The following is a 16,870-nucleotide window of genomic DNA, read 5'->3' on the forward strand; positions in this document are numbered from 1 at the left end:
CCCTGAGATTAAGAGTCTTTTGCTCTACCAACTGAGGAGTATGGCAACATCAAGTTTGAGCTAAGGTCTTCTGTAAAATAGGTCATCACTTTCTGCAAACTCTCCTTTCTCTCTTCAGCATACATTACTTCAGGCATAAGCAAACTCGGCCTGCCAAATGTTTTGGGACTACAACTCCCATCATCCCTAGCTAACAGGACCACTGGGTCATGGATAATGGGAGTTGTAGTCTCAAAACATCTGGAGGGCCGAGTTTGCCTATGCCTGCATTACTTCTACTAGCTCTGCATTTCCGTCTACAGTCATATAAGGATTCCATGTCTTATCAAACAACAGCCTTCAGAAGCGATCTCAACCTATTTTATGGTTTCATTATTCATTTTTGCATTCAGAAATGCCTTCCTTTCAGAAGAGACGGTTCAATTCCAAAGGACCGGAGGAAGGGGAAAAAACGACAAGCAGCCCAGTTTAATTTCAAACGTTAATATATTTTCTATTTTATAGGGAACATATGTATCTTTCACCCCTTATTTGCAGCAACTGTGGCATCCTCATAAAAAGGGGTGAAATTTGTAAGATGCCTCTTAAAATAAATATTTCTTTTTTTATAAAATAATAAAACTTCAAATAAATATTCTTTACACTAAACAATATGTTGAAAAAAAATTAGAAAATAAAGACTGAATTTTACTGTAACTGTACAATATACATGAAATCCAAAAAAAGTGGGTGGGGGGAATCAGAGTCTTGCAAATGAAGGGCTTCCTTAAGGCAAAATACAATCTAAAACATACTGATTGATTCACATTCTTTTGAATGTACAACATATTAGTATAATATTTTGTGACCTGTGCCATGTCTTCTATGACACTCGTGTTTTCACAGTTGAAAATATCCTATATACAAAAATATAGCACATCTCTGGCAGAAAATAATCGGGAGCGAGTTGAAGTAGTTTCCTAATTTACAAATGTACTATTCATTTTTTTGGGGGGGGGGGGGGAACCCACACATGTACAACACGACAGATTGCCTAGGAGTGTCTCCAGTTGCGTTAGCTTATGCAATAGTCGGGTCCCGCGGAGCATCTCTCCCTTCATCTCTCCATTAGGTGGACTAGAACAAGCAGGTATCCATTAAGTTGGCCCATGCAAACACACAAGAGGGAGAGTAGGTCACTGCAAACCTCAGGGCGCACCCCCCATCCTCCTAAGACACAGTGCCACAATTATAGCTCGTTTAGTTGGCTGCATATGATGTTAAAAAGGAATAATCCGTATTATTTCGCCATACTCCCGAGGAGCGATGCTATGTCAGCTTCTCGAAGTTCCTGGGGGGAACATTGGGCACTTTGCAGCAAACAGTGTTGGAGTGCTTACAGCGGCAGCCGGGCCTGTTCACCTGGTCGTAACAGCCCTGGCACAACTTAAGGCAACCCTTGGCCGGCAGGTAACACCACAGGCAAGGCAGAACGAGGGACACGACGCCCATGGTGGACCACCGAGTGCAGCAATGGGACTGGCTACAAGAACAAGGGTTATCGGCGCAGTTGTCTTCGTCGTCGTTGGAGCAGTGGTAGAAAAGGCCCTTGACGCAGCAGACGCAAGTCCCATAATCGACCACGTTCTGGGCCGAGCAAAGACACTGCTTGTCACAGATCCAACAGGAGGGAAGAGTTCGCGGGTAAGTACACTCCTTGCACTTGCATTTCCCACAGTCCTCACACCTGTAGGCATGGAGGTGCAGATCTTCCTTGCTAGGGGGCTTGAGTTCACAGGACTTCAGCTCGGACTTGGGCTGCACTCGGACTATCCCGTCCGCAACTGTCCCCAAAGACGACCCCAGAAGTCTCTGTTCCGATGAGTTACTACTCGTACTGGTCCGGGTACTGGCCCGCGAGCCGGTGCTGGCCATGCTAATGGAACGGGACAGTGGTAACCGGGAAGATACATGGATCTGGGGATGTTGGACCCTGCTAAGGTGATCAGTCAATCCATTGGCCCTTTCGCTCTTGTGCTGGAGAGGCAGACGCGGCGCTGGCTTCACCCCAGGCCGCGGAGCCACCGTAGGTGGTTCAGTGTATTCGTTTGTATTTCGGATGGCCTTGATCTGGTCCAAGGACAAGACGTGAACTTGTTGTGCCAGGACATCTCTTAGGTCAGGTTCTCCATACTGCCTCCCGCTGTCATGCTGACTCTGTAGCAAAGGCTGTGACCCACTGCCATTCTGAGCTCTCGTCTCCATCAGTACCCTGAAGAGTGATCACTCCAGGAAGCTTAGAACACATCTGAAATCCTGCAGGCAAAGGAAGAGAGGATTAGGGTTTTGTTGCTACGTTGCCTAGTGTATCTGCAAAATCCCTCAATATGACACACTTCACAGCAGCTAGTCCCTGAAAGCAAAGGCACCAAGTCTTCATGGTGGAAGAAGACTTGGGGACAACCAATTCAGTGGAAATAAGCAATCTCTTTTATGATTTCAAGGCAAAGGCAAGGAACCTGTGGCCCTACAGATACTGTTGGGTTTCCAACTCTTGTCAGCCCCAGCAACTATGGTTAGGGATAATGAGAGTTGTAGTTCAGCAATGCCTGGAGGTCCACAGGTATCTTCACCCCTGTTTTAAGTGATCAGAAGCTTTGTTTTCCAGCATGGTCCTCCCTTGAAGAGAATAGACCTTGTTTGCAGAAGAGATGCTACCAACCTACATCTAGAGAGCATTTTTAAATCCAGTGTTAAAATTGGATCTTATTTATTTTTTAAAAAGAGAAAGGTAGTTGTTTTCTACATTTTACAGGGTTCTGCTTTTTAATTAAGGATCGGCAAAGACCTCTTCTTCTGGAAACCCGAGGAAACCTGCATCTTAGTCACTTCTTGACGTTCATTACAGGACAAGTTCACACATTACATAGTACAAGCTTGTACACTTGACAAAAGAGCCAAAGAGTCAATCCTGGCAACTCTGACAAATGTAACCGTTCTTTGCATATGTTTGCAACCACGTTGCAGTTTTCATATTTAGGTGTATACCTAAAAAAAAGAGAAGCCTGCGATGAGTCCTTACATGTCCCTGCCTGAATCTCTCTCTGTGGATCTAGACACCTTAGGTGTCTGAAACTCTTGACAAATCCTCTCAGATCACAGATTGTAACACACTTTTGCAGTCAAAAACCAGTGTGTCAGAAGTCAGTGCACCCAAGTTCACTGTGGTCCACTCCTCAATAAATACATACAGGCCTGCAGGCTTAAGCCATAGGAAGAGGTGGGACTTCCTCTGCACTATATGTAGCAGACTTTAAACAAGCAAAACAGAACTTTCCAATGACAGAGTGGTAATTTTTCTATCCTGTGCAAGCCTAGCAAATACGTCCTCTTTCCACATTGAGCTTAAACATGTTGCAAAAAAAAGAAGAAGGAAAAATGTGTTTTTCTGCAACGACACTGCGAAAAGCATAAAGTAGCAACAACGTGTCCGAGGCTGGTCTTAAGTGCAGGCCCAAATGCCAAAAAGCATATACAAAGTACCTCTCTGCAGAACTTTTAATATTTGTCTACAACTTTGCATTCCTAAGCCCCAGCACCTGAAGCTTACAAAGCTGAGCACTGTAAGGGTTTTCATTGTGCATTCATAACACCCAGAGATAATCCATCCACTTCCTGGGCACTGCCAGAAAGGAAAAAAAAAGTGGTTTGGCTTACAATACACAAATATCCTGCATGCAATCTGCAAGCCACATGGTTCCAGGAACAGCCTATGACAATATTGCTTCAACTTGAACAGCACTACCTGAAAAATGGAATCTTGATAAAGTATAGACAGAGAGTGACAGGACTGCCAACTAGAAAACAGCTGGGCTAAATACCTCTCTCTCACAAATGAGCAGGATCCAGTTTGCAAAAAAAAAGTCTGAGGAGCAGTTGTTCAACAAAAGAAGAATTCTCTTGGTCACATTACAGTCTCACTACAACCCGGTGCATACATGGAAATACGTTCCACTGAATTCAGTGTGAAACTTACTTTTAAGTTAAAGAGAAGGATAGGAACCGGCTGCTTACACAACTGGAATTCGCAGGGCTGGTTTCTGACTAAACATGCATCAGATCAGCGAAAGCCTATGCATATACTTGCAAGTAAGCACTATTAAACTCCGTGGGACTTACTTCTAAGGAGTACTTAAAATTCTGGCTTGGATTTGCCGGCACATAAAAACCACCCAATAATCTGCAGTAATTACAGGGTGAAAATCAAGGTACAGTCCTCTCTATTGCAATGACCTCATAGCAACTGATTTTTTTTCCCTTAAAAAAAGAAGTACTACTAAATTTAGGTGGCTGTGCAAGATACTACAAACTTTAGGTGAAGACTCCAACCCCGTGCAGTCTTATCTCTCTGGAAGGAATTCACACTGAATTCCAAGTAAACAGTGCCGGCTGAAAATCTGTCCACAATCCACAGGTCGGGAAAGATCTGTCTCACGTTTCCCTCCCGCACTGCCTCCCAGCCCGCCCGCCCGCCCGCCAGCCAGGGAGCATCACCTCCTTCCTTCCTTATTACAGGCTTCTTCCTTTCATACATAAAACAATCCGCCTAGCAGGTGGGATCCCAGGAACCTGCTCATTTTCCTCTAGGCTGCCCTGATACTGTGTTCAAAGGAACCTCCCTGAAAGGCAGACAACCTGGAGATCAACAGGAGACAAGCAGGGCGGGGGGTGGAGAGGAGGGTGAAGAGAGACGGAGACTTGTACTGTAATAAGATTGCCTTATCAGGAGAGCCTGGCAGGATCTTTCCTTCCTCCTCCCAGCAGGAGATGGGGAAGGGTTCTTTCCTGCTTCAGTTATGTAAAGTGACTTACATATCTGCTCCGTCCTGAGCACCTTCGAGGCACCTGCTCACACAATCCCCTCCCCTCCCTCTCCCCCCACCCAAATGCCATCAAATCCCACCAGCTCCAGCTTCCAAGAAGTCAGGTCTGGCAGGAAGTCTGCCCCCAAGGGAGCGCCTGCTGGGCATTTGTCCGATTTGCGTAAATTTCAAGCAAATCCCCATCTCATGAATGACAAAGCAGGACTCTCAACTCTTCCTCCCCCCCATCACAAACAGCCTCTGGAATTTTATTGCCCGGAGGGAAACGCATTCCCCGGTCGACAGATCCAGCTACACTATCAACAAACAAAGTCCCCTCACCCCCAGTCACGAAACACCCTACTTTCTAACTAATGCAACAATTGCTGAAGCCTTATTTTAAAATCCTCTGTGCCAGGATTTGTGGTGTTGTACGTATGTCCCAACTGTCCCACGGATTTTAAAAAGCCAAAGTCCATTCACTAGCAAAGGGAGAAATGCGAAGTAAATCAGGGGTGTGGGTGGGGGTGGCTTTTGAATAAACGACGAAGAATTTATATAGTGCACAGCCACCCTTTTCTTCCATGCAAAAGCTGCTGTCTCTCATAGTTTAGCTTTCCATTTTATTTTTTAAAAATAATATTTAGGGTGCTTTATCTTAGGGGTGTTTAGAACACCCCCCTTCGTCTTCGCACCCCCCATATGAATGCCTCCCTCCCCTATTTAGGGCTGAGTCTATGTAGCAGGCATTGGGGTGGGGCAAATTAAGCCTTAAGAAAGAAAAAAGAAACATGACCAGCCATTTCCAAAAGTAGCAATCTTCTGCATATTCCACCCCCCCTCCAAAAAAAGGCCCGGGGCGGTAGGGAGGGGGAAGAGAAAGAAGGTAGAGCAGATGTCAAAAAAGAAAAAAATGCACTTCAGAAGACAATCCGGTTAAGTGGGAGATTCTACCCATCCCTCCCACTGGCAACCCCCCCCCCCCACAAATTTACACTTAAAGACGTTCGCTCACTTCCGAATTGCACATTCCAAGTGCACAAGTTTGAAAAGAGGGCGGCTAAGTACGAGGTGAGCTTGCAACTAAGAAGCTGCAGAGCAACTGGAGGTGGGGGGGGGGAGGAGTTGCGAAAAAGAAAAGAAAACCAAGTTTTTGTTTGTTTGTTTTCGTTTTTCCCCTGTCCTGCAAACCAGCCTTTTTGACAGGCTCTCTTTGCAAGCAACGGAGCTGCTTAACTGTTCCGAACTCGGACGCACGTTTCCGAAGCTGGGCACCGCGGCGTGCCGTGCACAAACCCAGGGGAAGGCGCTGCCGCCAGAGCTTCTCTGCAGAAATAGCTTCACTTCAACAACCTGAGGGGAGATTTCCGCCCTTTCAAAACAACGCTCGCCCCCAATGGCGCGAGGCGAGGGGTTTCCTCTCTTGCAGAGTCATCCGCGAGGCGCAAGGACGCGCCAGGAATCTTTCAAAGCGCGAAGGAACTCCGCGATCTGTTCCCACCCGAGAAAACTCAACCCCCAAACAACACCCGCAGACACACTTTTCCAAACCAATCTCCCCGAACACACACACCATTTTGCAGTCTCTTTGCTGTGCACAAGAGAAAAGAAACACCCCTCGCAGGACTTCTACCAAGGGAATCGGCCTGAAATTTGCATTTGTCTCCTTGCAAACAAGTCACTTTAAAGCGCACACGCACACATATATATAGAAGCAGAAGCTTGCTTTGCAATGAACCCTCCTCTTCCTCCTCCTCCTCTCTCCCCTCCTCACAACCCCTTCTCCTCTCCACCCCGCTCCCTGGATTTTCTTCTTCCTGAGGTTGACGAGTAAAACGCAACCCCGAAGCCAAACGAAAATAAAAGGAGGGGGAGAACAGAAGCGGCTCTTCTGTTCCAGAAACTCACTTCGAGTCCAGGTTGCGAGCGAGAATCATTGAAACGAGCAAAAAAGAAAGGAAAAAGCAGACAATCCACGGCAAAGTTGCTTTCTCCCCCTGCCTCCTTCTGTCTTCTCCGCAGGAACGGCTGATAATAAATAGCAAAGAAAACAAACCACAAATGTGTGCGTGTGCGTGTGTCTAAAAAGTCCCCTTTTCCAGACGGGGCGAGGGTTTCTCTCTTCCTCTCTTCCCCCTTTTCCTTCGCAATCACACACGTTGATTTCCTTGTCGCTGTTGCTTCTCTCTCTCTTTTTTTCTCAATGAACAAGAGGCCGATTCGTCAATCCCAAGTCACTTTCGCTTAATACACCATACACAGGGGGAGGGCGAGCCCAGGCGAGCGACATAAAGTGAGTGGCTCCTGGCGAGAACGAGGAGAAAACAGAATAAAATCCCAAGGTTGCCGCGGACCAGGAGTTGTTGTTTTCGCTCTGTTCTTCCAGCTTGGGCGTCCCGATCGGTTGCAATCTGGATTGATTTCGCTTTGTAAATTTGTGGGAGGGGGGGTGCGCGCTAAGGGCTTGTTGCTTCTTTTAAGTGGTTGGCGAGTTCTCTTCCCGTCTTCTTCTGGGCAAATGTGTGTTGTACGTGAGCGCGTGCGTTTTCTTCCCAAGGCAGCTTTTGCTGGTTGCAAACTGGGAGGAGGAGGGGCAGGAGGAGGAGGAGAGCAAGGTCTTCCCCCCTTCTTTCCCCCCTTTTTTTTCTTTTTGGGGGGAGGGAGGGAGGGAAAAGTCAGCGGGGCTCGAGAGCCGCAGTTGCTGCTGCCTGTGGCGCGTTTGCAGGAAGGCAGGTTGGAGATCCGTCCTTGCAGCGCTCCAGCGTTTTTCCGCCCTCTCTCCTCCACCTCCTCCTCCCTCCTTCCCTCCCTCCCTCTCTCCCCCCTCTCTTTTTCTTCTTTCCGGAGGAGGCAGGGTGATCTCTCCGCAAAAGCAGCAGTAAATGGCGTCATGTGGATCTGAGGAGGAACAGAGCAGTTGTTGTCCCAGAGGATATATCGTATCCGGTCCTACCTCATTGGCTCGCCCGGGCTTACATTCACTTACCCTCCCAACCTCTCCGCCTGCCAGCGCTTGGGAGCTAGCCTTTAGCAGAGCGCGCCAGGAGGTATTCAAAAGGGCAACACCAGCTTGGGGAGGGACGGAGAGAGGAGAGGAGCCCATTCGCCGATCCAACGGCTTTTCTCTCTTTCTTTCCTTTTTCTTTCTTTCGTTCCTTTTCCTTTCTTTCTCTCTCTCCCCTCCTCGATTCCTCCCCCCCCCCCGTTTTTTGTTATACGCGGATGGGGCTAAGTCTAGGCACACACACATACACACACACACACCGAAAACTGCAGGGGATCGGGGTATTATTTCCACAATAATTTCCGCTCTCGGTGCAAGCTGGAAGGAGGGAGGGAGGGAGGGGACTGTGACCCGAAAGCGTTTTAAACGCCGCCGGTGACATTTTGGACAAAGAGAAATGATCGACGGGGATTCGAGCGCCCTCTCTCTCCCCCCCCCGCACTCCTTCCTTCCCTCCCTCCCACGCACGCTTACTCGGAAGTAAGTCGCATTCCGCGCTGATCCAATGCCTGTTCCACGGGCTTTAGGGAGATGGCCTCTTCCAAGAAAGCTCGTGTCAGATTTGTGGGCGGTTTTCTTTCCCACCCCCGTGTCGGAATTTACAGCCGTTTACTCTAGAGTAGGCTCTTCTTATTCCCCCCCCCCCTCCAAGGTTCAGACAGTCCCTTGGCTGTTCCGAGATGTGTCTCTCTTGCTTAGCAGGTTTTCTGCGGGCTATGTTTCTGTCGATTGCTCCGGGGACTACTCGTGAGCAAATGTTACCGGGAAGTGCAATTCCAGAAGGTCTCTTCGAGGCTGAAATCCCAAAGTGCAAAAGAGTTGTTTTACTCGGGAGTGGGTCTGGGTAGTAGGAGCCTTGTAAATTTGTAAAGGGAGATTCTAGGAAGGCTGCGATCCTTTTCCACGCTGTAACCTGGGCATCAATCTCGTTGAATTGGATGGGTTTTACTACTTAATGTAACATGAACAGGATCGGACGGCGCGACCCTGGAACCATTCACTTGGCTGTCCCTTAGGATCTTATCGATATTGCAAATGACAATATTTAGGATCGCAGCTCCAAGGCAGCCACCTCTCATACTGCGTTTACTCGCGAGTAGACACCCCCTCCAAAACAAACACACACATACACAACCCCCAATGCCTTCCTTTTCCCTTAAATAATAATGAAAAGTGAGTCGCTCGCAATCTTCGGCCAACTTACTCTCAAAGTAGACGTGACAAAAGTCAACAAGGCTGACCCAAAAGAACACGTGTTTGAGAATTGCATCATTAATGTTAGACGTCCTGCCCCGCTCCCACCCATCCCCTCTTTTGAGAAAGAAGGTAATCCAATCACCTAGCAGATTTTAGAGGGCGCTGTGTTTGTAAGAAGGGGAGGACACATTGTTCGGTGGATTAACACAATTGATACGCTGTGTACAAGTGTTAGCTCCCAGCCCGAGTCGCCCTCCCCCACGTTAGTGTACGTGAGGAGCGGAACTCGGCGTGCCTGAAACAGGCCGGCTCCCACTGTTCTTTGCATCGCTTTCTCTTCCCTCCCTCCCCCCGCGCCCCTTCAGTTAAAAATGGGATTAGCGAGATGCTCCTTCCGGAGCATTCAGACTGTGGCGTGCAACCATTTGGGCTGAAATCCTTGCACGCTCACGGGACGCCTTAAGAAAGTTACACATGATCCAGGAAAGAAAAGAGAAAGTGAGCGCGGGTAAGAATGTAGCGCTGAGAAAACGGGAAATGGGCTTCAAAACCTTGTTGAGCCCGGTTGCCCTGAGTTTACACGCGGAAGATGGCCCCTTTTGGTGCTTGTGGTGAAGCAGAATAATAGCGTGGGAAGGGACCCTGTGAATCATCTAGTCCAGCCCCCTGGAATGCAGGGATCTGCAGCTGTCCCATATGGGGATGGAACTTGCAGCCTTGATATTATCAGCGTCAGTTGGATACCCAACTGAGCTTTCCCGGCAGACCAAGTAAAAAAAGCCCTTTTCAACTCAAAGGGACTTGCTGTTGTGTGAACAGTGTCCTGGATTGGGGCTCCCATTCAGGAACAATTCCTTGCATGGGTGCAATCGAGAAAACTTACTTCAGAGTAAGTGTACTTAGAATTGGTTTATCTGCCCCAGTTTCAGGAATATTTTAGGGGTGCAGCCTGCAAATGAAATACAAGCTGATTCATTCTTGATATGGGTGAAAGAATCTGGTGGGTGGTAGGACTAGAATGGTGCCATTGACATTGGAGAAACTGGAATCCATTGCTTCGTTGAATGTCACCAGGGATCCATTCATTATTTTCAAAATTATCATTATTTTAAAAATGATGCGAAGACATCTACGATGATGGTCCTCTGGATAAATTCTGCCAGGAACTTTGACCACTGGTGGCATTTATCTTGGGGTAGTTCAATCGATTGTACCACTGCCGTGGGTAGGAGAAGGAAAGGAACAAACTGGCAACATTATTCAGAAAGCAATTGTTTCCTTAATGTTCAAGACAGTTCAGTCTTGCGAGGGCTACAGCTGTTTAAAAAAACCAACAGGCAGCCACAATGCTCACATATTTCCTGGTTCATATTGTCATCCACTTGGGAAAGGTGACGAAATCACTTTAATTCCAAATGCGTTGCTTGTGGGTGACAGCAGTAAACTTTATCTTCCCACAAATCTCACCAGGACTCCCTGGAAAGATCCCGATTTGGAGTGGCAGCCCCCATCCTTGGCTTGTTTACGGTGAAGTAAGTCCCACTTTGCTCAACGGAATTCACACTCATTCACCAAGGCCTAATTTGGCTACAATCCTACCCACATTTCCTAGGGATTAAGTCCCAAGTAAACATGCCCCGGATTGAGCTGTTAAGTGTTTGGAGACTTCTGGAGCAAAAGTGGTTGACTTCCTTCTCTCCAGATGTTGAACTGCAACTCACATCCTCCATGACTCTTGGCCATGCCGGCTGGGCCTGGAGGTAATTGCAATCCCAGTAACAACTGGAAGGCAGTGGTTAGGCACACTGGTCTTTAGTGAGAAGTATGACCATATTCAGATGATCATCTCAGTGCAGTGGTACCTCGGGTTACATACGCTTCAGGTTGCATACGCTTCAGGTTACAGACTCTGCTAACCCAGAAATAGTGCTTCAGGTTAAGAACTTTGCTTCAGGATGAGAACAGAAATCATGCTCCTGCGGTGTGGCAGCAGCAGGAGGCCCCATTAGCTAAAGTGGTGCTTCAGGTTAAGAATAGTTTCAGGTTAAGGACGGACCTCCGGAACAAATTAAGTACTTAACCCGAGGTACCACTGTATATTAAGTTAATATATTAAATTCTGCCTGCACACGTAACCTCTTTGCAGTGAGCTGCAATTAAACCAGGAAGTGTGTAATTAACCATAGTTTCTCACTTTGTCTGCCCAAGAAACAGTGGTTAGCAGCTTTGGGCACAAAGTCAGGATCTTAAATGTCGGTTTGAAGTTGATTTGAGATCTTGACGTGTTCTGAAGCTGGCAGCCATATTTTCCCAGCTCAAATCAGATGAGACAGGAAACTCTGGTGAACGAGAGACTTCCTGGTTCAATTGCAAAAATCAAAGATGCAAGCATATCTTGACTCAATAAGCCAAGATATGATAATGTGATGTGGCTCTCTCTCTGCACAGGCTCCCAGCCAGTCTCACTTTCTACGCGTAATTTAATACTAAGCTTTCGAAATCAACCAGACTTTCCCCATTGGAGCCTATTAGGTAAAGATAATGCATGTCATTGGCTGTTAGAATATTACCGTGCAATCTGAACCCAAGCTGCTGTCTGGGGAGGCTTTGCAGAGCGGCAGGGCTACTGCCACACCCGCAGCCCTGCCAAGGTGGAAGGTGGGAGGAAAGGCAAACAGCAGCACCAGCCAGGAGCTGGCACAGAAATTTGGACCCATTGCCATTACATTCGGTGACAATGAGGCCAGTTTGTGACCTACCAGATCCTAGGCTACCTCTCCCAATTTCTGGGTGTTTTTGCAGGTTGTGGGCATTCGGCTGGCTGTACTTTCACCTGCCCATTTGGCAGGTGGAATGGACAGAGTGACGCTGGCATCACTCCTCGGGCAGAAGATGACAGGACCAGGCAGAGGGACACCTATGCCATATCCAACAACTCTTTCACAGTTTTTTTTTTTAAAAAGAAGACAAAGAGTAAACACTCAAGAACACAACATCCATGTTGTGGAGTATGTCCCATTTTGGATGTCGTCTTGTTTCTATTGGCTGGGAGCTAGCCTCATTTAATGCAGTGGGACCTACTTCTGAGTAACACACATAGGAATGGACTGCATGAAATACGCGTGATAAAACTCACATAATATGCAAATGCAGAAGATGGCCAGCGACCATAGGTGCCATGCAGCGTGCATGGCCCTGACACTGAAATTTGTGGGTGCCTGGCCTCTTCATGGGGAATTTTGTGGGTGCACAGGCACCCAGGGCCCCAGGGAGCCAGCACCGATTAGTAGCCCAGCTGCTAGAAATTTGGAGCTAGAGTCAAGTACTTTGCAAATAAGAGCTGGGCTAGTAGGCTAAATAATGAAAAAGTCTCCCTGTAGGTGTTTGTGCAGCCCAGTTCATTCATACTGTTCTTATCCTTACCCTATAGGCTCTGATGCAGAGGACTGTGTAGCAAGCAGATTTTGCAAGTCTCCTATTTTCAGATTCAGCACCCAGCAACCTCAGACTCAAAAGACTTTCAAAAGTCCAATGCTTGGTGTGTCAGTATGCGTATGTGAACCATTATTTGCAAGTGCAAAGCAAGTAATACAGTGTGTTTGTCTGCGGAGCAGCCTTTTAAAACTTAGAATAGCTCAAATTAATGAAAATCTATCAGATTAAAGGGGATATTTCACTTCTATAAAGCATCTATCACACATTACATTAGAAGTTTGGGGTGATCTACCACTGAGTAATAGAGCAGCCTGATTAATGTGCTCAAGTTCATTAATTTCAATGGGTCTACTCAGAGTATGACTTGGATCCCTTTAATTACAATTTCTATATTTTTCATGGTTATTTAATTGGAGCGTTCTGTTTTAGAGTTATGGACATTCCTGGCTTAAAAAAAAAACCCCCAGCAACTTCCATACAGGTTCCTTTGATCACTTGCTAGAAATCCCTTATTTTAATGACAGTTCATTTGTAAATATATCTGATGATGCAATCCTTTGTGGATGCTCCAGCCTCCTTTGGGGGATGGAGCAGGGGGTACCCGGCTTCAAAGCACTGCAGGTGACAGACATCACATCTTCCAGTCATATGGCAGTGTTAGCAGCCCAGAGAGCCAGGTGTACTGTCCCAATGGCAAATCTCTTTTCATTCAGCAATTTTATGAATGGCAAGGGTTTGATGGCTTTGTGCCCGCTAGAGGGAGCAGTGAATTGAGCCGCTTTGTGTGCTGTTAGCAAAGAAATACTTCGGAGCAGGAGAACAGGAGAAAAGATAGGCTTTTCTCCCTGCATAGAAAGATACAGTTGGCTGAAAGAGTTGCCCATCACCTTCTCTGTTCAGGAGTGCAATGAGAGGCCATTGATAAGGCTTGAAAACAGAACCCAAGCTTCTAGTCTGGGGCGGGGGGGGGGCAGGGAGGAGCAGGGATGGGGTGGGAGCTGAGGCAGAGGAAGCACGACTTCTCCTTGTTGTGTAATGCTACTTGGAAGCTGTTTTGCAGCTACTTGTGAATGCAGTTTGGGCATTTTGCCAGGCCATTCTAGGCCAAGCAGGTAAGAGCACCTCCTCCACTCAGCCTACCGTATTTAACTGGCCCGTGCAGCGTTCCACTCAGCTGCCATGCATCTGCTGCAACAGTAACCTCATTTTCTGCCTTTTGTTCTCTAGCAGTTGCATTTGTTGTTGGCAAGGGAGGGGGACATAGTCCTATGGGGAGAAAAGAGGGCAAAGCGGGCCTCATCCCCAATGATTGAGGCTCCCAAGGGGCTTTTCGATGTAATAATCCCACGGCGTACTTTCAGAGAGGGTGTGGGAAGCTGGTTTTGAACCTGCTGCAAGCAAGGATCTCCTTTGACACAATCATCCCCTTTCTGTAGCTTGGGGGTGGTGGGTGCTAGAGAGGGCTGCCATGGCATTGGGTTCATCCTGTCAAAGGCAGTGGACCTGTTCAGGACCAAGTGGATTGTGAGCTGCATCCTTTGCTATCTTTGCACTTGCTCAGAGGTTGTCTGCCTTTAGATTAGTAGCTGGGGACATGGGTGTAGCCAAGGGGGTGGAGGGGGGAGCTGCCCCCCAAAATCCTCAAATGCTGTTGAAAAGCATTAAAAGTACTCAGTTAACTGAGGTTCTGCCCCCCCCCCCGCAAAAGCCTGCCCCCCCAACAAAAGCCTGCCCCCGTAATGTCCTCATTTTGGGGGATTTTTTTACCTACGATCTCCTCCAAAAAGCTCAACAAGTTGTTTTTTTTGGGGGGGGGCAACCTGCCAAAAAGAGCTCAACAACTTTTTGCCTCCCCCCCCCCAAAAAAAATCCTGGCTATACCCATGGCTGGGGAGTAAATAGGGCCATAGTGACTAAGCCTAGGCGATGTACAGTGGTACCCCGGGTTAAGTACTTAATTCATTCCGGAGGTCCGTACTTAACCTGAAACTGTTCTTAACCTGAAGCACCACTTTAGCTAATGGGGCCTCCCGCTGCTGCTGTGCTGCTGGAGCACGATTTCTGTTCTCATCCTGAATCAAAATTCTTAACCTGAAGCACTATTTCTGGGTTAGCAGAGTCTGTAACCTGAAGCGTATGTAACCTGAAGTGTATGTAACCTCAGGTACCACTGTATTGATACATTGCCTGAAATCGGTTTGAAGTGGAAAACGCAAGAGCAATTTCAGAATTTCCAATCAGATTCTGTGTCACAAAATCCCATTCACAGCCAGCATCGCAAACTTCCATCTGGAGGCCTGATGCTCACCCTTTCCCTCCCTCCACAGCCCAGCCGCTGGCCTCAGGAGGGGAACTTGCCTGCCAGCCTCTTTGTTCCCCTCTCTGGCCCTGAGAGCACTGGCAGGCTGCCTTCTCCCTCGGTTCCTACTCGCACTGATCCAAACAGTGGTTCATGGTAGCTGCCATGCGAGCATAGAGAAACTATCATTGGGGCAAGCTGGGGCTGGTGGTTCCCGGGAGGCTGGGGCTTTGCAGTGCCATGCCATGTGGTGCCCCAGCTGATGTGCTCTGCCCAGGGCAGCGGCGTGCGCCTGGCCTCACCAGGAAAAGGCAGAAGCTGTACAAGGCGACACCAATTGTCTCTGTGGCCAGCAACTGCCTTCTTCCTCCACGCTTGCTTTCCGACATCATAAAATACTGCCCTATCTCAAAGCTTAAGGTAAAGGTAAAGGGACCCCTGACCATTAGGACCAGTTGTGGTCGACTCTGGGGTTGCGGCGCTCATGTTGCTTTATTGGCCGAGGGAGCCGGCGTGCAGCTTCCGGGTCATGTGGCCAGCATGACTAAGCCGCTTCTGGCGAACCAGAGCAGCGCATGGAAACACCGTTTACCTTCCCTCTGGAGCGGTACCTATTTATCTACTTGCACTTTGATATGCTTTCAAACTGCTAGGTTGGCAGGAGCAGGGACCGAGCAACGGGAGCTCACCCTGTTGTGGGGAATCGAACCGCTGACCTTCTGATCGGCAAGTTCTAGGCTCTGTGGTTTAACCCACAGCGCCACCCGCGTCCCATCTCAAAGCTTAGCTGGTGATCTATTACATACAGAGCAGAAGAATGGACTAGGTGGTCTGCTATAAGCCCCCAAAGCTAGGATTGTATGTGCCAAGGATCTTTTAAAGATTGCCCCTTCTGTGTGCAGGATTATTGCAAGTAAGGGCTTTTCCTTAGCCTGCATATGGAGTAAGAAAAGTTCCTGCGAAACCACTTAAATTACTATGTCATACCCCTACCATATGTTTAAAACACATGGCTTCCTCCAAAGAACCCTGGGAACTGTAGTTTTCCGCTTGCAAAGCTACATTACTGTAAGAACATAGTAATAGTCTACTGGATCAGGCCAATGGCCCATTTAGTCCAATATCCTGTTCTTACAGTGGCCAACCAGATGCCAGTGGGAAACCAGGGAGCAGAACGTGAGCACATTCCCAGAAAATTCCCAGCACCCTTAACTAGTTCCCAAGGTTCTTTAGGAGAAGACATGTGCTTCAGATATCTCTATAGTGCCACCTGATCCTGGTATAACATCCCAAGCATGACATCAGCAGCAGCTATGACATCACGGGGGCAAAGAAATTGGAACATACTGTTTCTATGTCATAAATTTATTTTTATCAGACATAAAATCAGAGAGAGAGAGAGAGAGAGACTAATTGTGCTGGTCCCGGGGGCTAACCAAGAGGCGAGGTCCGAGTCCAGTCCGAGGTCGAAGCTGCAATATGGAGGCAGTCCCATCAAAGCCGAAGCTGGGTTCAAGGCAGGAAGCTGGGTGAGGTCAGGAGCTCCGGCAGAAAAGCAGGACAGGGTGCCAGCAGGAGCAGGCTACCAACAGTGCTGCTCCCGCAACTTGGGACTGGGGCTGGCTGGCTTTTATCTGCCCTGAGGCATAGGGCGGCCCAGGTCCACAGGTGACTCGCCTCTCCTGGCCGGGAGGCGAGCACTCCTCCTGCGGGAACTTAGTTCCCTCCGCCTCTCTGCCCTGAGCCTCTGCAGCTCAGGAGAGGCTGGAGGGTTACCAGACCCAGAGGCAACCTCAGCTTCCCCTGATGGGGCTGAGAGTGGAGCACCTGCAGGCAATGGGTCCTCCATCCCCTCAGGAGCAGGGCAGACTCAGCTGGTGCCTGCACCTGAGGATCCAGCACAGGTGAGGACCCTTCAGGTTCAGGCCCCAGCCCCGGCTCAGCTGGTTCTGGAGGCGGGGACTCCTGTGCAGGCTGGGATTCCTCAGGTTCAGCCTCTGAATCCGATTCCCAGGCCATCACACTAATAGATGGAGAGGAGAGTTGCTGCTGCTGTTGACCAGCCTCTTCTCTGTGCCATCTAATTCATCCCAG

At 48.3% G+C, this 16,870-nt stretch overlaps 1 protein-coding gene and 1 long non-coding RNA gene across 4 annotated transcripts; one reads left to right on the forward strand and one right to left on the reverse strand.

Moving 5' to 3' along the window:
- Positions 1 to 993: 993 nt before the first annotated feature.
- On the reverse strand, positions 994 to 7,393 carry SPRY2 (sprouty RTK signaling antagonist 2). 3 transcript variants are annotated; one of them, XM_081003826.1, is made up of 2 exons: positions 6,750 to 7,393; positions 994 to 2,295 (listed from the first exon to the last, which is right to left on the reverse strand). In XM_081003826.1, the coding sequence occupies exon 2, from the start codon at positions 2,242 to 2,244 to the stop codon at positions 1,309 to 1,311; it is 936 nt and encodes a 311-aa protein (XP_080859952.1). In that variant the 5' UTR covers positions 2,245 to 2,295; positions 6,750 to 7,393; the 3' UTR covers positions 994 to 1,308. The 3 variants fall into 3 exon arrangements, with proteins under 3 accessions (XP_080859952.1, XP_080859953.1, XP_080859954.1); XM_081003827.1 differs by lacking the exon at positions 6,750 to 7,393 and adding an exon at positions 6,415 to 6,578; XM_081003828.1 differs by lacking the exon at positions 6,750 to 7,393 and adding an exon at positions 4,534 to 4,881.
- Positions 7,394 to 7,702: 309 nt separating this feature from the next.
- Positions 7,703 to 11,994, forward strand: LOC308476283. Its single transcript, XR_013985829.1, has 2 exons — positions 7,703 to 7,888; positions 11,845 to 11,994. It is a non-coding gene; the product is annotated as an uncharacterized lncRNA (long non-coding RNA).
- Positions 11,995 to 16,870: the final 4,876 nt, after the last annotated feature.

The sequence above is a fragment of the Podarcis pityusensis genome (assembly GCF_964106645.2).
Source record: "Podarcis pityusensis genome assembly, chromosome: 4".
NCBI lineage: Eukaryota > Metazoa > Chordata > Lepidosauria > Squamata > Lacertidae > Podarcis > Podarcis pityusensis.